The sequence below is a fragment of the Elgaria multicarinata genome, chromosome 3 (genome assembly GCF_023053635.1).
Source record: "Elgaria multicarinata webbii isolate HBS135686 ecotype San Diego chromosome 3, rElgMul1.1.pri, whole genome shotgun sequence".
Classification (NCBI taxonomy): domain Eukaryota; kingdom Metazoa; phylum Chordata; class Lepidosauria; order Squamata; family Anguidae; genus Elgaria; species Elgaria multicarinata.
This window is the reverse complement of record NC_086173.1, coordinates 36,212,622-36,235,552: the sequence shown is the minus strand read 5'-3', so window position 1 is coordinate 36,235,552 and position 22,931 is coordinate 36,212,622. Positions and strand designations below refer to the sequence as shown.

The 22,931-nt window shown below is 40.7% G+C and overlaps 1 protein-coding gene across 1 annotated transcript in view; it reads right to left on the bottom strand.

Annotated features, from left to right (window-relative positions):
• Nucleotides 1-22,302, bottom strand: part of SUZ12 (SUZ12 polycomb repressive complex 2 subunit) — a 42,362-nt gene extending 20,060 nt beyond the window's left edge. The window contains exons 1-8 of the mRNA XM_063119919.1: nucleotides 21,792-22,302; nucleotides 19,992-20,038; nucleotides 19,843-19,907; nucleotides 12,729-12,797; nucleotides 6,226-6,275; nucleotides 4,828-4,913; nucleotides 3,290-3,521; nucleotides 445-547 (exon numbers count right to left, since the gene is read on the bottom strand). Coding sequence (XP_062975989.1) covers nucleotides 445-547; nucleotides 3,290-3,521; nucleotides 4,828-4,913; nucleotides 6,226-6,275; nucleotides 12,729-12,797; nucleotides 19,843-19,907; nucleotides 19,992-20,038; nucleotides 21,792-22,119 — 980 coding nt within the window. The 5' untranslated portion in view covers nucleotides 22,120-22,302. The remainder of the gene's footprint in view (nucleotides 1-444; nucleotides 548-3,289; nucleotides 3,522-4,827; nucleotides 4,914-6,225; nucleotides 6,276-12,728; nucleotides 12,798-19,842; nucleotides 19,908-19,991; nucleotides 20,039-21,791) is intronic.
• Nucleotides 22,303-22,931: the final 629 nt, after the last annotated feature.

Genomic DNA, 22,931 nt, shown 5'->3' with positions numbered 1-22,931 from the left:
TAATTCCATTCTGGGGAAGTTGAGTCTCAAAAAATAAGATTACACAGACAACACTTAAATATCTTGAGCCCTTAATCGTTGGGTTCGATTATACCCTCTGCAAGCATAATTCTAACACTACTGGCTTGTACAGACTATTACACGTCATATAGGACTGCCAAGATTGTCAAACGGGCTCTGGAGAAACGAAAGTCACTTATGTCAGCAAATATTGTCAAGGATTATAAGATGTTTTAACCTGCTCTTGTTAGCCATTTTATTAACACTTTGTATTTTGGTATTACCTCTGGCGTGAGGAGTATTTTATTATGTTTCTGTATGCGCATGGCCTGACTGGCTAATAAGCAATAAACTGTTGTTGTTGTAAATGTTAAAAAGAAATTAAGATGTGGGTTACTAAAAGCACATACCCTAAAGAGAATCCCCTTCTTTAAAACATATTACCTGTTTTTATCAAATACAGTCATTTGTGCTACAAAGGTCTTTTCTCCATCTTCACGGTTGGAAGAATTGCGTTTTCTTCTAGCTGGAAGCTCCTCATTAACATCTGAATTTAAGCACACCAAAAATTCTAGTTAAAGGGGATAAATATATACATTTGCTGGCACAGTTCAGTAATAAAGAAGCTGAACTTGATTTAATGAGGATGCTGTTTTTAATTTCTGCATGGATTAACTAGAATAGGTTCACACTGTACAGCCAGATTTAGTTTAAACACAAATATGGTTTGAAAGTTTGTTTCACACTCTGCAGTTTTTGTACCTGAACTGCTAGGATGGTCCTATTATTCAATTCTAAATAATTTCCCTAAATTTCTGGCAACTCTAACTGGGATTGTCCATGACATCAAGCTCGTCCAAAATATTGCTCTAGCTAAAGTTAAGAAAATACATGCTTGGAAGAAACTAGCGCTAACAACTGCGCTTGCAAGGAAGCATCCACAAATCACTCCGTAGAATCCTTGGCAGGGACACCCAAAAGCACAAATCTCCCTCTCACTTGTCCCAGTTTAGACAAGGGAAAGAACAGCAGAAATCTTCTCCCGCACTTTATTTACTGCATTTTTATCCTGCTTTTCAGATAACTGACTTCTAAAGCAGATCACATCAATAAAAAAGATAGACAGGCCCTGCCATTAGGCTTACAAACTGAAAACAACAACAAGACACACAAGGGAAGAGGAGTGGAGGGGAAAGGAAGAGATCAGTTTTTCAAGGCCAAAACACAGTTGTGAGCTATCATTGGGCATTGAAATGCACTTCAGGCCAAGCTGGTCTTCTCTTGCTGGTGTTCTTCATTGAACAGCAATTGGTGGCTCTTATTCCTTTGGCCAATGGATGGAGCCAGAGTGTCGTCGTCCCCCTACTTGCTTCTGCAGTTTCAAGACAACTGTCAGTCAGAGTTGACTGTTCTTTTTGGCAGAGAAGGGAAGCAAGCTCCCCCAACTCTCCTGTTCTGGCCAATGGATGGGCCAGTTTGAATATTCCAAGCCATTCCACCAGCTGAGCAGAAGTTTCAAGGGCTTTACAAGTACAATACCATACAAATACTGACCAGCACCTAGCCAACCAAACATATGTTAAGGGTAGAAAATACTTGGCTATATTATAACCATGACATATCCTACTGAGTTAGTGACATGGTCAAAGCACACATCTTGGAAAAGAGATGAAGCAGCAAGAAATGATGGCATGAAGATCATAGAATCATAGAATAGCAGAGTTGGAAGGGGCCTACAAGGCCATCGAGTCTAACCCCCTGCAGGAATCCACCCTAAAGCATCCCTGACAGATGGTTGTCCAGCTGCTTCTTGAATGACTCTAGTGTGGGAGAGCCCACAACCTCCCTAGGTAACTGATTCCATTGTCGTACTGCTCTAACAGTCAGGAAGTTTTTCCTGATGTCCAGCTGGAATCTGGCTTCCTTTAACGTGAGCCCATTATTCCGAGTCCTGCACTCTGGGAGGATTGAGAAGAGATCCTGGCCCTCCTCTGTGTGACAACCTTTTAAGTATTTGAAGAGTGCTATCAAGATGATTATTCTAATCTAAAATCAGAGCGAATATGAAAGAAAATATGTATTTTAGTGAACAGACATGAGAGGTCAAGAAATTATGAATTCTTCTCACTCATAGTTTTTTACCTTGAAATTTTGTAATAAGCTGTTTTCTTCAGAAATGCCATAAAATTCATTAGATCAAAGTAAGTGCCCATACCAAACAATCCCTTGTGGGCAGTGTAGGTCCAATGTGCACAAGGGAAATGTACATTCGCATTAGGTGCTAATGGCTCCCCACCCCAGGGGAATAGCATATTTTCATTGTCCTCAACAGCAATATGCATAGATCCTCTAACAGAAAACAGTTTCAAACTACATTGACAATAATGGCAGCAAACCTTAAAAAGAAAAATGTAGGATCATTTTTATAAGAACATTTCACTTTGGTATTTCTACCCCACTTTCCATTCCAAAATGGAGGCTGAAAGCAGCTTTCATACCAAAATCAATATAAAAATATGAAAAATTATCTAATAATTATTCTTGCGCTCGTTTCCTTTTGGCCTTAGAGTGCTTCCTGATAAGGTTTTTATGTCGCCATCGCAACATATTCATGATTCTATACAGGGGGTCCAGATGTTGTTGTTCCTCTCAGAACCTTCCTGTCTTTTCTCACAGATCCTTCCACCTTTGCTTGTACCGCAGAAAAACCATTAAAGAAATAAAGTCTGAATAGCTGCACAATGCCTTCTAATTAGTACCAATAGGAGCCTTCTATCACAGGCTCGGTGTGAGCTCCCTAACCCTAAAGCAGAAGAACCCACCCTGCCACCATGCAACCCTCCTACCCTGCTCCCACCAGTCCCAGCCCATGTGGGAGGCTTTCTGGGCTAGAGCTGGCAGTGACAGAGAGGGAGGGTTGAGTGGCTCCAGGCTCTCACAAGATCTCGACACATGGCCAATATATCGCAAGGTGTCAGCCATGTGCTGAGATTTCATGAGAGCCCTGGAGCAACGGAGGTCCAGTAGGTGTTCCAAACAGTGCCTCTGGCTGCTTTATTGCTGTAGCAAATGACATAGCAATTAGGCATCCTCCAAGAGCCTCTACAAATTGAAGCAAATGGATAAAATGTTCACATGAAGCCAGAAGTTAATACTCTTAGGCAATAAACACCCATGTAATCAAGGATTTGCTCAATCTTTTTCTTTAAGCAGCTTTTTGGGGTCTTTCCCCCTAACAGGAAACATTAAATGAACAAGTTCTGAATAAACTTCATTCATTCTTACTTACCAATGTTTTCATTAGTTTCACCATTTATCATCCCATTAAATTCTCTTCTTCCTGGACGTGTTACTCTGAATAACAATGAGTAAGACTTCACCATATGGCTGTTACTAGGTTCAAACTCATTGCTGGAAACTGCAAGTGAAGGAAAGTTGCCTGGTTTCATTTGATTGAGGTCTGGATTCAAAGGTACCTGCTTTTTACCAGTAGGTACTTGCCTTATTGGACAACTCACATCCTGTAGACATAAATAAGATATATTTGATTAACATTTTCAGTATATGGATGAAGTGAGAGCAAAACTGCCAAGGGAAATGATTGGAGACTTGGAACTTTTTCAAAAAAATAAAGTGATGAACATGTTATTAAATGCTGGGATGCACCTAGAATACTTACCTGCAAACATGGAACCACTTCAAAGCTGGGCAGGGCACAGAATTACATTTTAGCAAGAAGCTGACCACTGCCTTGTGGTCCTCTTTTCCTTCTGAGCATGCGCTGCTCTGCCTTGTCACTTCCTCTCCCTCCAGGTCAACAGAAAGTGACAAAAGAGCATACTAGGAGAGCACATTCAATATTCAAGTTAGAAGGGGAGAAAAAGACCCCTTTTTCTCACAGACGAAAATAGTGGTGGTAGCAGTGCCACCTGAGGTTAAGCCATGACTTGTTTGTGGGTTCCGTCCCAGTTGAAGACCAATGGCTTAAACAATAGCAGATAATATATTTCATAGATCAGTTCTTAATTCAGAATTTTAAGAGAATTTTTTTTGCTAAGACCAGGCAATGGTTACACAATCATATTTTGTTAAGCAATGAAGTATTAAATCTAAAGACAAGGGCCAGATCTACACCAAGCAGGATATGATACTTTGAAAACTGTATATGGAGTATGTCCTGGGCCCCAACAGTTGTCACTACTATTATAAACCATTTTAAAGCCTGCCAAAGTGGCAATCTTGCAATACGAGCTATCTGAAACTAATATTTCATGTCATAGAAATAGCTAACATAGAAAGGACACCTCTGATACTGTCTGATAAATGTTTATTGCAGATAAAATGTGCTTGTTCCCAATGTATATAATGACTCATTTAAATTAGTGTGGATTGTTGTGAAGGTCTTATAATCTTAAATTAGAAATTGGACCACCCTGGAACCCATGGCTTGTTCTAGGGTTGTGGGGTGGTTTATAACCCATCCCTGCCAGGTTTGGATGACAAACTATGCCCAGTGAGGGTAATTGTAGTAATTAGTGGTGCACAAAGTGGAAAATAAGCTACAGTGGATTGTGCCACCCATATTAAGTTACACTAAACTAGATACAGAAAGGATGAGCATCCAGAGGCTAAGTAACAAATAATAAAAGATAAAACTGCCAACACAAGTTTGTGCAAAAACAAAATGACAACTCAGTTTTCTGGGCAATAGCTCAGAAGAATATGGGAATTTTATCACCACTTTTCTTCTAGCAACTATAACCCTGCCAGACTCAAATGATTAAATTCTGCTTTCTCCCAGCATTGCTAAAGCACCCTTAAACTTACCTTTCGTTTCTTGTGGCAGACTTTTACAAGTAATACTTCCAGAGTTACAGAACTTTGTTCATTTTCAGAGTTTTGCAATGGCTTATCTAAAAGAGCACAAAAGGGGGGGATATTTTAAAATCCTAAAAAAAAAATAAGAATTCAATGTATCCAGGAAAATTATGCAGTGTTATCTGTTAGTCTAGGTATGTCCATCCACTCTTGGTAAACTGACTGGGAGCCCAGTAGGCAATGAACACACACACACACCATTTCACAGGGGCCCTCAAACCTAGCACCAGCTCTGCAAGAGGAGCAAACAAGTGGTGGAGTGCATAACTTGAACTGCATATTTGCCATTTTTGTGCACAAGTATCTCAACTGCAGACACACTGCCTATCTACATATAAAGCCATTTAACAAATGAAAGAGGACAGTTGAAAATTGGATTTGGAGGGTCTCATAACTTCACCTGAGCAGATTTTGAGGCCACATGGAGAGCTACCTGAAGAGAATTACACCCCCCCAGTTTCACTGACTAAAGCAGTTTTAATTAGATCCCATCCTAAATTTTAAATCTCTTATTTCTACCCTCTTAGCAAAATAGAACAAGTTGATTTCATTTTTTTAGTTATCTTGGTTGATATCCTAGGAGAGTTGTTTTTTTCCTAACATTAAAATAGTTTATCTTTTACCTATAAATTGATTTGTACAAAGAGTTTTCTTCCCATCACCAAAATGTATAACATACTATAAAATTTTAAAATCTGGTACCATTCAACTGTCATAAAAGGATTTTTATGGGGGCTCACTGTGCATTCCACAAAGCAAACTATAAATATCCACAAGTTCAAGCTATCTAACCCAGTAAAAATACAGAGGCCTGTGAACTTCTGCCACAAGGGAATGTTAAGGTCCATAAAATTCCAATACGAGCCTAAAGATATAAGGAAAGTCAATTTCCACCGATTAAGATAATATTTTAAGTACTCTAAACTACACTATTGATTTCCCACATGTATGCCATTCTCTCAATGGCCAATTCAGTTTTCAACTTGAACACAACAGGAAGCAATAAAAGCATGCTTCTACAAAATTGGGTATAATAGTTAAAGTATGTGTTTCTTATTAAGATTCATACAATTTACTGGGGAGAACTGAATTCTATTTTATGCACCATTATTTCACCAAATTGCTTGTTGATCTTGAACGTTACGGCCAATGAACAAGTTTGTGAAATTGGCAATAGCATATGTTATACTTCTTCAATGAACAACTGTGAATTAGAACTACTATATTTTTCAAAACACTAGGACAATTTTGCATGGTGTTTATATTATCTTAGTCTTATACCTTAACTCTGTAACTAATGGTGTCCATCAACTAATGGCATTAAATAAACATGAAATACATACATACCATTCTTATGGAAGAAACCAGTAAAGGTGAGTTGCAGATGAGCAGACAAACTAAAGGAAACAAACAGAAATTTACTTTTATGATTAAAATTCTTCAGATATTCTATGCACAACTAACGAAGGAATTTATATCTAAAAGTTATATCTTAGCTGCTAACAATATTGAAATACCTGTGTTAAAAACACTCAATAAGTGTTCTAACTGATCAGTTCTTTCCCTTTGCCCTGTAATGACCCAAGGTTAACTTCATGTAGCTAAACTGAACTGGGATTACGTGTACAGATTGATCTGAACAGTGTTGCACTCTCACTTAGCATCAAATTTGCTGCTTGGGGTACTTCTGGACCTAGCACTGATCCTGGATGACTAGAAGGGCCTTGTATCACCTTAAGTTGGTGGTACAACACACTCTTAAACTCCTGATCTGGCCTCAGTTATTAATGCCCTAGGTCATTCAGATTAGATTACTATAGTGCACTCTATATTGGGCTGCCTTTGAAGACAGTTCAGGAATTTCCATTGGTGCAAAATGCAGCTGCCATGTTAACCATGGCTTGCAATTAAACCATACAATTCCTATGTCATATTTTTATTGGTTACCAAACCTATTCTTTGGCTGATTTTGACCTTTAAAGAGCTGAACCAGCCTTCCCCAACCTGATGCCTTCCTTATGTGTTTGACTACAACTCTGATAACCCCATTCAACATGGCCATTGGCCACACCAATATCTGGAAAGTACCAGGTTGAGGAAAGTTGCCCTAAACAGCATAATACCACGTCCATTCCATACAAACCTGCCTGAATGCGGAACATTTTAAAATTACAATTTTGTAACAGTCAACAACTGGAGGAAGGGAGCTCAACTGCATTTCAAGGAGCAAAGCATTCCATAATCTGGGTGCAGACACTGGGGACAGGGATTTTTCTGCAGTGGGACCAAAACTAAAGAATGCCCACCCCCATAAGAAGTGACTCCATTTCTACTTGTCTTTTGGTATGCAGTGAGGTTTTTTCTTTCTTTCTTATTCAGTGCACTTTTGGGATGTGTGTTAATTGACTTAGGATGTATATTAATGGTAATGTCCCACAATTGGTTTTTAAACATTTATTGGTATGGATGTTTAAGACTTGTGCCCCTCCAGATGTTTTGACCTACAACTCCCAACAGTCCTAGGCCAGTTTAAGCAAGGATGAGGGCTGATGAAAGTTGTAGGCCAAAACATCTAGAGGGCCACAAATTGCCTGCCCATCCCTGCTTTAGAGCATCAGAAAAAATTCCAATGCAAACTGAAAATTTTCCAGAATAAATTACTCTATACTAGCTAACCTAATTTGCATAGGAAGATTTTCCAATTCAAACTTTCCCAGAAAACCTACATCACTATTTATACTATCTAGGAGGATAAGCCAAAGTTTTTGTAACACAGGATTAGAGATGTAAAATTTCTGGAAATTTTGAAGCCACAGAAAAAAATGGTTTTTTTCTGGGTGTGTGTGGGGGGGGGGGGGGACGGTAATTTTTGGGGAAATTGAAATAATGCAATATTAGCATTTTTTACAGATTGAAAGTCACTTTAGGAATGTAAAATGTAATTATATCCAAGTTGGTTTGGCATAAAATTATTACATTTGGTATATTAAAAGTACAGTGTATTCAAACAACGATTACAAATTGAATTTACTTTTTAAATTTTTTACTTTTTTTTGGTCACAAATGGAGCTACAAGCTCCTGAACTGTTAGAAACACCTGAACTGTAAGGAACTGATTTGGTTTTGCCAGTATATAAGGAACAGGCAATTTTTAAAAAACAACAACAGAAGAAACCATCAATACTAGTAACATTATTTATGTCTCCGCTAGTCCTCCACAATGTCAAGCAGACATAAAGCACCCATTCCCATAAAAAGAACTGAGAAAAAGGGTGGGGGACTATTATTCAATGAATATGCATGAAATTTAATCAGACTCATTGTCTGAGCTATCACTGGCCTGGTTCAGACAACACACTAAACCATGGTGCTTAGCAGCATGGGTTAGAGTGTTATCTGAACCAGGCCACTATCAGTTTCAGTCTCTGCTTCAATGGCAGTGCCCCCTATAGGCAGAAATGCACCGGGCTCTGGCATTTGAGAGTTGTAGACTCAGTTTGCAACCTAAGACTTGCTTGTCCTTGGTGCACAGAAATTGTAATAATCTGATACTGTACATAGTTTTTAGAAATCATTGGGAGAAGTAAATATCTGAACATCATCTCTTAAACATTTTATTCATCATGCTAAAATAAAACATTCCATAATCATTTTTTTCTTCATTTTTTTCAACTTTTTTTGGGGGGGAAACCAAAAAGGCTTCGGGGAAAAAACATTTTCTGAATTTTTCCGTTCCCTCCCCCCTCAGGCCTTCACATCTCTACACAGGATTTCATTTAGTGACAAGAGGAGCATTTGCAAAATTAATATTCTGTCTCCCATAGATAAATGCAAGCACCCCAAGCGAGACCATTTACTTCAAGATTATGGGCCTGCTCAGATATTTCACCCAAAGAATTCCACCTGGGGGTGATCTGGTCTTATATTTTACATGTTAGGTTTATAAAATCCTGCATAGTGTGAAAAAGCTGGAGGAGGGACAGAACTTTATCCCACTCTCTTATTAGATCTCTGGGTCAGCCAATGAAATTGGAACAGCAATTGATTCAGATCAAAGTATTCCTTCATACAGTACAATTTGCTGTCACAGGATAGTATGTGATAGCTACTATCGTATATAAAATGGAGATTAGACATGTTCAAGGACATAGATTAATAATTATTTGCCATAATGACTACATGGAGCCTCTATGTTGAGTCAGTATGCCATCAAATACCAGTTGCTGGGGGAATGGGTATAAAGAGAGAAAAATTGCCTTTACACCTAGGCCCTTTCTACACCAAAAGGGTGTAGAGGTACGCAAGGACGATCCCGGACTTACCTGCTTTTGGGATCGTCACCCTGCGTTTATCGTACCCATCACGGCCACCTTTTTTTTTTTTTTTTTGCACTCCAGAAAAAAAAAGGTTACAAAAATGCCCCCACCCCAATTCCTTCCGTCCTGGCTCCTTCCTTCTACTGACCCTCGCTACTTGTGGGGAGGAGGGAAAACCCGTGCTCGTCCCCTCTTGCTCCCGGAAGTCCCTGTGCATCATTTGACCAGCCTGGATTTTCAGGCTGGTGTAGAAACATGCTTCCTAAAAGTATTCAGCTGGCCTCTATGGGAGGCTTTTGCTTAAGATTCAGGAGATCTCTTATTTCATGTGAGGGATTTATCCTATGACTTTCGCTTCTCTTTGATAGAGTGGTGGTACAAAATATTGTCTGAACAGGCCCAGGATTTTGTAGAAGGAAGGGCTACTACTTACAAGGCAAATGGATGCTTTTTCTTTACTGATCTTGTTATGAAATCAGCATCTGCTTTGTTTGGCAAGTACGGTAATTAGTCACAATTTTGTAAGTCGACCGAACTGCAGTTTTTCCATCTTTCTAAAAGCACATAGGTGGGCTGTTATATAACATTACTGAGATGTCTGGGGTAGCATTCAAATATCTGTGATTATTTGGCAATACCTAGCCCAAAGTGTCAAATCTATAACAATGTGCCTGTTCAGACAATACACCAAACCATGGTTAGGCTGCTAAGCCTTTTGCAGAAAATGGTTAGTGACCATGTTTAAACTGTGCTTATGTAGCCACCATGGTTAGGAATGGTTCACACAACACCATATTTCACTCAAAATGCTTAACCACTGTGGTTTAGAGTGACATCTAAACAGGGTCACTGTAACAGACTTGTTGTGCCACATGAATATGCTTGACCTCAAAAGGCATAGTCCACATCTTTCCCAGCCCATTTTTTCTTTACACAGAAAAGCAGTCTTTACTCTGATAACAGTGCAATGGATTAATTTCAAGAAGTTCAAAGTAGTGGCTTTGTAGTAGTTCAGATTTTTAAACAAGGTTATTGATACAATAATACATTGGTGTAAGGCATATTGCTAGAGAGCTACTAGACTGATTTAGCTTTTAAAAAAAACACTCAAGCTTGAGCAATGTAGATGTGCAGAAAATTTTGAAGCTTCAAATAAAGTTCAAAGCTTGAGCTTTAATAGCAGAAGAGTATATTTATTTGCTCTACTCCAAATAGTCTCCAATTGCTCTAAGGTTCAGTGGTGCCCAACAGCGCCTGATCTGACATCATGCACTTTCAACCTGAAACTTAAATGGCCACACTCCCCACACCCCTCAGATTGTATTGTTTTGAATGGGATGCATGAGAGAACAAGGAGGGAGGCATGGGCAGCGGCTACTCCCATGATGCCATGCAAGCTGGTGGCATTTGTGTATTTGTGTCTCAGCCTGTCTCACCTTTTGTTTTTTAGGCCCAAGTGGGGTGGGACTTCTTGAGTAGGTGCTTAGCGCACCCCCTTTCCCTGCAACAGAGAAGGGGTGAGTCTATCTATGCGTTCATGGAGGAGGTTTTTATCGGGAAGAGGGAGGCTAACTTTGTGCATGAATAAGAGGGAAGGAGGTGGGTTGGAAAACCCTCTTTGCTATGGCGGGGGGAAGGCTTGCTTTAATGTAATGGGAACAGGCTGTATTACTGGGATGCTCATTGATGGGAAGCTCATGCAGGACATAATTGGAAAGCTGAGAGAGGAAGAGGGAAGGAAAAAAGGAAATAGCCACTGGAATTGTTCCAGTTGCAAGGGAAGCAGCCAAAAATATTTTCATCCAATCTTTCTCAGACTACTAACACCCGTTGCAACTTGGGCTTTACACAAGTATGAAATAATATAAATTAAACTATTCATTTCCACCTTTCCAAAATCTTCAAGAAAAATATACAGAGATAAAAATAGGATGAAGATACAACAAATTAAAATATCATTACGTAAAGAACAGAGCCATAAAAGACAGACAAACCATAACAGCAGCAGGAAACACCAAAACAAATTCACTTACATCACGAAAAATAGATCGCCTGCCTAAAAATGGCAAGTCTTCACACTAGGGTATAACATCAGGGAAGGAGTGAAAGAGATCTCTGGGCATGGAACTCCAAAGTTAGGGTGCAGCCCTTGAAATGGCTTTATCTCTGGCCTTAGCCAGCAGGATTTTGGAACACATAAGAGGGCCTCTGTTGATGATCTTAATGTTTGGGCAAGGTTGTATTGGAAAAGGCAAGTATCAAAAATCCTGGTCCTAAATCACTTTAAAGGTCATAACCAGCTCTTTGAATTGGGCGCAGAAACCAACTGGGAGCCAACTTTGCTGTTTTAGCAAAGGCATAACCTGCTCCTGATATTTGGCTCTAGTTATTAATGTAGGTTATTAATCTATTTTGAAAAATCTGAAATTTCTGAACACTTTTAAAAAACAGCACCACACAGAGCGCTTTGCAGTAGTCCAGACATGACATAACAAAGGCATACAACACCACTGCCTTCTCGAGGAATGGGTGAAGTTGGTGCACCAGCCTAAGCCAGTCAAAAGCACCTCTGGCAATGGCTGTCATCTAGGCATCCAGGGAAAGGCCAGGTCCAGAAGCACCTCCAAACTACAAACCAGAGATTTCAATGGGAGTATTGCTCCAGCAAGTAAGATTGAAATTGAAATATTTGTTTTTAAATAAATGGATACATCTTTAGACATTACATACTTGATACATTCTTACTAGAAAAACAGAATCATAACATAGGGCTATGAGACTAAACAGCATAAAATAGTCGAGGTCTTAAGTCTACCACTTTGACAACTGAGGGCAGACACCAGTTTATCCAGTAGTTTTGCTTTTTGTTGACAGTTTAGGGATTTTAAAGCAACAGCCATTTTTCTTTCAGAAAGACTGAAATATCAGATACACAGCCACATGAGTGGTGGTTGTATTTAAGTTTCCAGTGTGAAGGCTTTCTTACAAGGTTTTGGCATATTCACTGGCCCCAACGCAGGTGTTGTGGCAACTAGTTACTAGCAACAGAAGATGGGAAGGAGCATTCCCATTTGCAGTGCAACCACCAATGGTAAGGCTCATCCCAATTCATACCCTGTAGAGTAAATATTGATTAGATTACATAATGGAAATCAATGAAATTTCAAAAAATCAATAATTGGATCCATAAACACATGCTGCATTCCTACACAGGAAGGGGAAAGTACAGAGTTTGTTTCTGTGTATAAATCTTCCTTCCATATACCTCTAATGTGTTTAATTTCATCCAAGTTAAAAACTGCCGTAGCATGAGTATACCAAAGAATGAAACACACACACAACCCTCCAACAGAATTATTTTCAAATATTTTATTATAGGAAAAGTAGATCTAAATTATCCTCAGCATTACATGAGACTTCACGTCACACTTCTGCATGACTTCTATTGAGATAAAAAATATTTAATCCCATTATGTATCTATTTCAGTTGAAACATTGTTACTGAAATGTATCAGTTGATAAAATGAATGTTACCTTTGCAAGTCGTGTTCTCCCTTTGTTTTCTCTACTTTCGTCAGCATCCCGTCTACTCTGAAAGTTTTCCTGTAATAGAAGTTGGTTTTTGAAATTTCATTGATTCCCCATTATGTAGTACAGTTTTGTTTCATAAAGATTTCTTCCAAGAATACCATTTTGCAGATCTAGAAAAGTCCCAGACACCAAAAAAAGTGATTTAAAAGAATTTTACACAGAATGCTGGAGTTTTGAACTTTACAGTTTAACTGTGTGATGTTAATCACTAAACATTTTGTTTTTCCACCCAAAACTTTTATTTTTTAAAAAAAGGATTTACTCTCTTGGTTCAAGAATACACAGAATTAAATTATGTTGTGCCCACTTACACTTTAGAGTCACCATTACCAAGAGGAGCCATAGTTCAGTGGTAGATTTAATCCCTGGCATCTCCAGATAGGCCTGGAAAAATTCCTGCCTGCCTGAAATCCTGACGAGCTGCTGCCAGTCAGTGTTAACAATACTGAACTAGATGGATCAGTGGTCTGACTTGGTATAAAGTAGCTTCCTATGACCACAGACATAAATACATAAAGATTTAAAGTTCTGATTTAAAGTCTTAACTTCTATGATTTGAATTTAGAACTGCCATTTTTTGTTTTAAGAGAGTTCTTCTGAACATTAGCAACATAAGGCAGTTTGCAATTTGACACTAGCGCTAACTTAATAGCTTGTGCAAGCATAAGCGATCTCTAGCGCAATGTCAATAACATTTGCTGGTGCACTGGGTTCTCTGGGGAAACCCGTTGCATCAGCAAATGGTAGTGGTGTTGCATTAAAAATCAGTTACGCTAATGCAACATAATTTACATTACTATTAGTGCTAACCCTAACCCATGCCTTCCTGGCACGAAAGTTAATATTCAGTTTCACAGATCAGCTAGAACTTTTACATGAACAAATAGTCTACAGGCCTTTACTAGATATTGGACTATAGCAGGAAACAAAAACTTCAGAAATGTCTAGACTTGGCACCAGCAGGTGGGTGCCAAATGTAATTCTTTATGGAAAACATTTCAAAAATTGCCACACTATTCAGCATTGGCATCAGCCTGCCAAATATGAACAAAAAGAATCGAGAAAAGTTGGCTTCCTATTTAATGGATCTTGAAATCTTTTACAGGGTTATATTGGATTTGTCAAAGTTTGGAATATTACTTATATTACTCAATGTGTGAGACTGAAAAATAAAGATTGATAATTAGAAGATACTTCCATCTATTATTGTAAGGAAGGACATGAAATACAAATACTTTTTAACCTGGAAAAAGTTCATACAATATTCCAGTTAGGTTCATGAAGTTGCTGTCAACCTACTTTTTAAGAAGTGATAAAAAGTTTCACAGACTACATGCAGTCTGTAAAATGAAGGACTAAAGTAAAACGCAGCAATTAACATTTCTTACAGGCTTTAATAGTGCTGTTCTCTTTGCTTTGTAAATAATTTATTCAAACTGAAAAATGAAAATATCTATGCAAAATAGCTCTGCCCTAAAATGAGCACCAAATACTCCAAACTCATTCAGGGAGGCAAACAATGAACTGGTTCGCATGACACAACAGCCCAGTGTGACTTAATTTACCCACAGGGGCTGTCGCTTTGTGCTGGGCATCTGCAAGCACCACTTTTACATGGCACCCAGCTGGTCACTGTCATGCCAACCCAGGTGGCAAGGATTGTTTGAGAGTTAGACTACCCTCATATTACCGTAAAACACGCATGGGTTATATCCATACCCATGGCATGATACAGCAGCTTCCCCTGATATATTAACAATGGGCTGCTGTGCTATGTGAACCAGGTCAATAGCTACATTTTGCATTGCTTTTATCAGAATTGATGAGACATTAAGCCAAGAGTTTACTTTTCATGGTAACTTTTTAAATGCATAAGATTTAAATCTGAAATTATAAGGTCAACATTTTGGTGTGCTTTTGCTGCTTAAGGCTTTTTAAAAAAATAGTTTATGAATTATATGAATCCCCTGCATTTGCACTTTGCTGTGATTTCAAGTTTTTAGCCCTTCGTGACACCTACTCTTTTACATCTGAGGTTGCTGCTACAGATATGTGAAATGGTTTTTGGTTCCTTGTCGTAATTCTGCATTTAGGAGGCCAGGCTGATGGGGTGCCACTACTGGACATATTTGGCAGGGAAAGGTATGGAATATATTGTTTAAATATTTTTAAACTGTCTTTTAGGGCACGTTCCTCACTAGCAAGTTTACAAGATTCTTAACACAAAATTTACAATTTCAAAATTTAAGCAATAGATTAAAAGAAAGGTAAGCTATGTAAGTTAAAGATGGGATGGTTCTCTCCCCTTCTGGCCCCTCCTCCAGACCTGGGAATCTGGGTAGCTTTGGCTAGCAATTATACAGGGACTTCAAATGTTGCTGGTGAATGCCATGTCAGTTAACTGAAAAGCACCATTCACCCAGGATTTGATTCTGGGTGAGAAATTTGACCTGGCATGTGTTAAACAAGATTTGATGGGAGAAAGGGGAAGTGTAAATCTCTCTCAGCTTTGCCCACCAGGTTTCTTGATGCAACAGCCACCACCCTAAACTGGATAGGTGGAGTGGGAAGGCATCACCCTACTCTAATCTCCCTTTCCAGCAATCTGTGAGCATTCCAGGGTTTGTAGCTGAAGTTTCTGTCCACTCTGCTGACCAATAGTCTCCCTGCCAGAATGGACAGAATTGGTCCCAGGGGTTGTGCTATTGTCTTGAAGAGCTTCAACATCCACATCAAGGCTGCTTGGTCAGATCCAGCACAGGAATTCATGGTCAACTATGTGCCTACTCAGGCTATATCCAGCTTAATGTATGTAGCAGCTCATATGCTCAATTTGATTTTCTGATCTGGGCAGCAACAGAGTGATCCTTGAGTGTCGGAGCTGAGATATAGCTCCTTTGTCATGGTCAGATAACTACCTGGGTCAGTTTAAGTTAGTAATGTCCTCTCACCCCCACAGGATCCTGAGGCTTATTACAATAGACTGCCCTTGGAGATGTACTGATGTATCTGGGGGATTTCTTCACTAATATGGTTAGCACTCCTGTTGGCCCGGCCTGTCAATACAACACCTTGAAGCAATCCTCTCCTGTCTTGTAGAACCATACTCTCTCGGTTTACTTAGTTGGGAACAATGAAATGAATATGTCAATGAGCAGAGCACAAATGGTGTAAGATGCAGGCTGAATCCAACACACACAAATTGGGAGCCCATTTTAGGCCCTGCTCTGTGGCAGTGGTCTTACTTCTGCCATCACCTTATCTCTTCAGTGCTATCCAGCAGAGTTGTTCCAAAGGATTAATGGCTTGCTACATTCTGGCCAAGGGAAAAATAAATCAGACCTTTCAGATCTGCTGTAACAAGTTTGCAAGGCACTCTGAAGATAAAATCACTTAAATCCATCCTGATGGCATGCTTATTTTCAGAGCCAGTCCTGGTTGGTAGTAGGGCACCACACTAGAATACTTCTCCGTTTGTGCAATCTGAGAATGTGGACATCATTCTTAAAATGCAAGATCCGAAATCTTTTCACGTATCTCTGTTCATTCTGGATTGTAAAATCAGTCACAATAGGATTCAACTTGCACACGTGGAAAATGCTTCTTTGAAGGTTAAATACTGACAGTAATATGGAAGTCTGGGGCAATTACTTTCCCCCTATTTCAAATCTGCCTTTTTGAGTAACATGCTTGTCCTCGTGAACCAAGCCCAGGTTTTCTTGGATACTACCAATGACTTGGATCTTTCCAATCTGGTTTCCAGACTGATTTGGGAGGGATACTATAGTAGCTTTTACAGGTGTCCCACACAGGGAGATGGATAGGGGAAGTGTGATCCTTTTAGTTTTCCTGGATACTTCAGAAGCTTTTGATACCATTATCTTAGTATCATCGTGGCCAGCCAAGTTGGAATAGGACTAGGAAGCACTGCTTTGTGGTGGGTTGCAGATCTTTTAAAGGGTAGGTCCCAGGTGTTGCTGTGTCACTACTTAGCCATGGCCTTTGGCTTATGTAGTGCCACAGGGTTCCTTCTTGTCCCTATGCTGTTTAACATTTACATAAAACTGTTGAGTGAGGTCATCTGGAAGCATAGGTGTCATCTTTATCCAGCTCTACTTCTCATTTCCATTGTCCAACCACAGGGAAAGGCTGAAAGCTCTCAACTGGTGCTTGGGGCCAGTTTTGAATTAGCTTTTGGTGAAAACAGTGAAGTTTAATCCAGATAAGATGGCGGTACTACTGGCAATGCTGGGAGAGATATACAGCCCGATTTGGATGGGGTTGCACTCTGGTTGAAGCAACAACCACAGCTTGGGACTGCTCCTGAATTCAGAGTTCATCCTGGATGCACAGGTGGGAATGGTGACCAGGAAGTAGCTTTCATATCCATATGGTACACCAGCTGTGCCCTTGCCTGGTGAAATCATACTGAACCTCAAGGCATTCAGTTATCACCTGGCTGGATGACTGTAAAATGCTCTATGTAGACCTGACCTTGAAGATGATCCAGAAACTTCAGTTGGCCAAGATGCAGCTACCAGAGTTCCAGCAGGGACCAGGACATCACCACTCTGATACTTTACCAACTGCACCGGCTACTATTTTCTATTTCAAGCTGCTGGCTTTGAATTTAAAGCTTTAAACTCTCTGGGGCAGGAATCACCACCTCCTGCACGGACCTTCTTGGAAATTATGTTCCACAATGGAGAGCCTCCTCTATGTTCCTTTCCCATCGGAGGTATAGTGAATGGGAACAGCTTGTCTGGGCTGGTGGGGGCTTGCTCCCCTCACTTCCTGTCTTTCAGCAGGTAGTGAAGATAGTTTGATTTTATTGATCATTCTCATTAACTTGGCTTTTTTGTTTTAACTGCTTGTTTTTACTATTTTATGGTTTGTAGTTTTATTGTGAGCTACCTGGTATAAAAAGTAGGAATAAAAATAATTTGAATAAATAAACATGAAAACCGAATTGTGTACTTTTACTCCTTACAGAATATGATTTACAGAAATAACCCATACCGCCTTGTTATGCATATCCCTTGAATGTGTTTCAAAACTTATTTTTTTATATAAATACCTCAAGAGGTTAACAGCTCTTAAAAAATAATCTACCTATACTTGTGACACATAGCCTGAAGGAACCATGTTCTCTAATATGAATGGAGGTACTATTGGTTGGGGGAACTGGCAATGCTGGGAGAAATGTACAACCTGTTTAGGATAGCATTGCACTCTAACCAAAAGAGGTCACTTCCTGGCCTCTTGGATGAGATTCTTGCTTTCTAAAGATTTACCAATCAGTTGACCATTTGCAAGCATATCTTAAAGCTCATGATCTATGCCATTTTATAAAGTGGAATACGGTGTTTACCAATTCTCTCTAAAAACTAGCTGCAGTTTAGAGGAATGATACCATGTCATCTTCACAGATATGTATTTTACACATAGCTGTAATGACAACCCTTGGGTGGCTGGGTCTGTGTGCAAGTGAAAGTACTACCTCCTGCCCAATTGCTACGTTGCATCTAGTTTAGCAAGCAACCCAGAAACATCCTGTTCCTGAGTTGTTTGTTGTGACATCTGAACCCAGAACTCTGGCTTGTTAATAGAGAAGCAGCCCAGAGTTTTAACACAATAACTAACCATAGGGAAAAACCTCAGGATTGTTTCTCCCTCAACAACCCAGAGTTCCAATTTCTGACATCATGCTGAACAATACAGGAATGAGGTGTTCCTAGGTTGTTTGCTCAACCAGATGCAAATCAGAAGCAGTGGGCAGGAAGCACAGTGCTTATGCATGGCCCTGACCATGGGTTAATTAACCCATGAATGATAGTTATATGCAAACCAGATCAATATATGATACAGTAAAATTTTCTTTGGCAATCTGTAGCAAGATTCCAATAATTTTGCTAGATGCAAGACATAGTGTTGGAGAAAGATTTTGAATTAGTAAGAGAAATTACATTAAAGTAACCAGTGCTTTTTTAATATCACCATTATATGGAAACAAACACTCACAAGAGAAAAATAAGACTGTGTTTAGCAGGTGTTCTCTCTATCACTATCCAACAGTAGCAATGACCACTATAGCAGCAAACTGTAGGACACTGGAAGTTCCTCAGGGACCAGAACGTTGGCTTGCACTAACACACAATACATTTAAAACCATCTAATTCTTAACATTTCCAAAGATAGATTCCACTCTACAGAATCCTTTGACTAATTAAACTTCTCTTTATATTATTTAAATGTGTTGATTCTTGATTTTAAAGGGCTATGGAGAATACTTCGCTTTAATGGTTGACAGCAGCTCTTTCTTTACATGTTTGAATACATTTCCCCTGTAGCTCTCTCTTCTGTGTCAAACATACCCAATTCCTCCAAACCGTGGAAGTCTTACATTTTAATCCTTGTATGTTCTTTTCATCATCTGACATATGTTATGCATCTTGTTGACTCAAATAATGTTTTGCACTGCTAATTCCATTAAAGTTGAGTTACAAAATTAATCTTTATAGCTTATCTCAGATAAAAACATACTGCAAGGATTCAAAGCTAAAGGCAGTTTTAATTATTTTAAAGTGTATTAATGTTTCAAGTCTGAATTCTAAACAAATTAGTAGAGCTCAAACATGAAGTTAATTAGGAATGCCAGTTTTTAAAATCTTGCCAGACATTGTCTATACATATTTTAAATTTGGGCTGATTTTTCATTTGTGCAGTGTAATCTTTAACTGACATTTTTCATTGCCAAACATCAAGGCGGCAAACCTCCCAAAAAATTGCTATATCCAGCCTCACATTGCAAACCAAACAAAGTGGCAATTTAAGACAAATATATGGTATCAAATTTGCATTACATAAGCACATTACGTGATTATTAAGTTCATTTCTAATTGAAGATCATGACAAGAATTTTGGTCCCAATTTCAGAAATAGTTACAATTCATACTACACATGAACAGTTCTATAATATCATCATCATCTCAGTTTTTGGAAGTGGAGGGGCCTTTAACATATGAAACAAGGAGCCTTTTTTAATGAGTGATGTTACCTTTTGAGATTTGTTCGGGAGTTTCTGTGGGACATGTAAGTGAGAGTTCTGTGCAGGAATATTGGCTGCAACAGAAGAGGAAAAAAGTCAATCCAACATTGCCATGAGATGTTCTATAAAATTAAAGGCAAAGATGAACAGTTACTCACAGCTATAAGATTGCGGGTACGTAGAAATCTATATATTTGTGTTGGTTCTGTGAGAGAAAATATAACACTCTTTTACAAAGCAGCTAATTTGATACTTAACTAATTTTTTCCAAAGTACAATAGACATTCTCCACTCATATCAATCATGCTTAATTCACAAATATCTTGATTGTATTGTGGTGGGTGACCACTTTCAAGCAGTAACCTAATAACTATAATCTACAACAAAGTGACAGTGACCACATGGCATCACAGCTGCCATTGCTAAATGTGGCACTATGTATCAGGAAGTAACTACCCTTAACATACAGCAGTAAGCCAAATAACTCCGATTTAAATACTATTAGGGAATTGGAGCTTTGAATGCAATATTCCCACAACCTAATTTTGTGTTAGATGCTGGAATAACCAAGGGTAGCATTATGCCCTTGCATATAAAACACTTTATTCAGTTTGTTAGCAAGCTGCCTTGATTATTTGCTTCTATGAAACACAATTATTTACACAGAACAAAATAGCCACCCACTGCGGAGGGGGACATAGGAATGAATAATCAGATGCTTACACTAAATGTTTGTCTGCTTGTGCGGTCTCAACTTACACCCATTTGAACTGTCTACAAAGCTTCTAGGGGAGAAATCTAACCACAACAGAAAAAAAACCCTTCTCAAATGTTGTACAATTGACCTCTTCAGAATCACACACTTGTTTTCAAACTCCATATAAACATATCAGAACCTTTACTATTCACAACTTCATTTTACAAGCAAGTCCTTTCTTATGAGCATCAGAAAAAAAATGTTGGAAAGGCAACTGCCCTGTTGCTTTTTCAAAACAGTTAAGTTCCTGACTTATTAAGATTAAGTTCTTGGAATGGAAGCTTTCAAGTTTAAAAGCCAGTCAACCCAATAAAACGAAGACAGCTAAAACAACGTTCTCTGTATTCATGGTGATCTTGCAAGGCCATCACACAATGGACATGGGCACAAACTTTAATGTGCCAGTTTTCCTTCATAAACGCTCTAATTGTTCTAAATTAGCAGTGCCCTTGCCTTCACTCTTTATGATGCAATTATAGTGGGTAAACTTATAGTTTGTTCTAAGCAGAGACGAACCCGACTTTTTAACTTTCTAAACCTGGGACAACCTGTCTAACTCATCGTGCCTCTTTTGACGCACCGAACATATTTTTTTAATTACAGTGCAGAAAATCTGGGCTTTAAACGCTTTATTTTCTGGAACAAGGAACAGGAATCATTAAACCTTTTATGACGACCATCTTTCTGACGATGTCTTTAATTCCATCTCTGAAGGAGTTCTCAAGGGTAGGAAGAAGATACTCGAAACAACACGATATCAACTTACAACAACCTCAGCGTCCTCTCTCGAGAGCCCCAAAACGCAATCCTACCGAGGCGCGCAATCTCACTGCCCCTAAAAAGCTCCAGGGTGGGCCTGTGTGGCACTGCCTCATTAATAAAACAATTAGCCAGGCAAGGATTCCCCTACGGGGACCCCTCGGACTGACAACACAGCGAAGCAACAGCTCTCCCTCCAGAGCCCCCCACCTCCCTCCCGCCCAAAGGACCCGAGGAAGCCTCGCGTCGCGCGAGCCCGGGAAGGGCAAGGCGGATCCGCCGTTCCGCAACGGAGTAGCCGATGCTGCTCTTCTCCGCCCATCCCGCCTCGGCCCCGGAGACCGGCGTGGGAGGGGGAGGGAGAGGGGGGGCAACGCAGGTTGGTAGTTTCGGCCCTTCTTCCCTCCCTGCCTCCGTCCCCACCCCAACACCCCACGCTCACTCTCGAAGGCCTGAAGGAAGAGCTCGTGGTCGGCCTGGATCTGCTCCATCTTCGGCTTCTTCACCGGGGGCAGGGCCGCAGCCGAGGCGGCCGCCGCCGAAGACGCCGAGGAACCCCCGCCGCCGGCGCCCCCGCCGGAATAACCGCTGCCGCCGGCGCCTCCAATAGCGCCCCCGGATTTGCCGCCTGGCGCGGCGGCGGAGGTCGAGCCCCCGAAGCCCCCGCCAGCGCCTCCGCCCGTGGCGGTGGCCGCGACGGCGCCTCCCCCTCCGCTCGGAGCACCCGAGCTGGGCCCCGCGCCTCCACCGCCGTGCTTCTGAGGAGCCATAAGGGCCTTTCCGCCGGGGCGGGAGCTTGACGGGAGATGGAGACCGACAGCGAGCGGGGAAAGGAAACGGGGACGCGAAGCAAGGTGAGGAGAGGAGGAAGTGGAAGCGCTTCAACTCCTCCAAGTCCCCCCGCTCGGTTCTCCTCAAGCGCCCTCTCTGCCCAGCCAAACCCGACGGCGGCGGCGGCGCTCCCGCCCCCTCCGCCGCACGCCCATTGGCTCGCACGATGGCGCCGTGCCCCTTCATTGGTCGGCGGAAATCCCGCCCAGGCGTGACGGCAGAATGATTCTGCAAGAGTTTGGTTGGATCGCGCGTTTCACCGCTGGGAGCTTTCCTTTCCCCCCTCCCCCTCCTCCTTCCTTTGAACTGAATTCGCGGGAAAGCGAAGCTGCTCCTTCCCCCTCCCCCCACGCTTCAGCTACCGCTGTGCATGATGGGAGAGGACTCGGCTAGCTCTTCTTTTAACCAACGACTCGCGCCGAATTCCTAAGAGCAGGAGAAAGGGAGGGAAGGGGAGCGCGCGGCGGCTCCAGGCTACCAGTCCGTGTTTTGTGGGATCCCGCTGCCATGAAAGCCAGATTTCGAGCGCGCGGGAAGGGAGAGGAGACAATCACGCGATAGTGAATCTGGATTCACACGTGCTGCAGAATGATGTGCGGGTTGCCATCTTTGAATACTCTGTCAAAATACTCTGCACGTAGAAAGGGGAGACTGTAGCTTATATTTTGCCGCAGGACTGGCTTTCTAGTCGCAGGGAGTTTTTAACGCAGGGGGGAGCATTCAAAATTGTCACCCCTCCACACTTGGCATC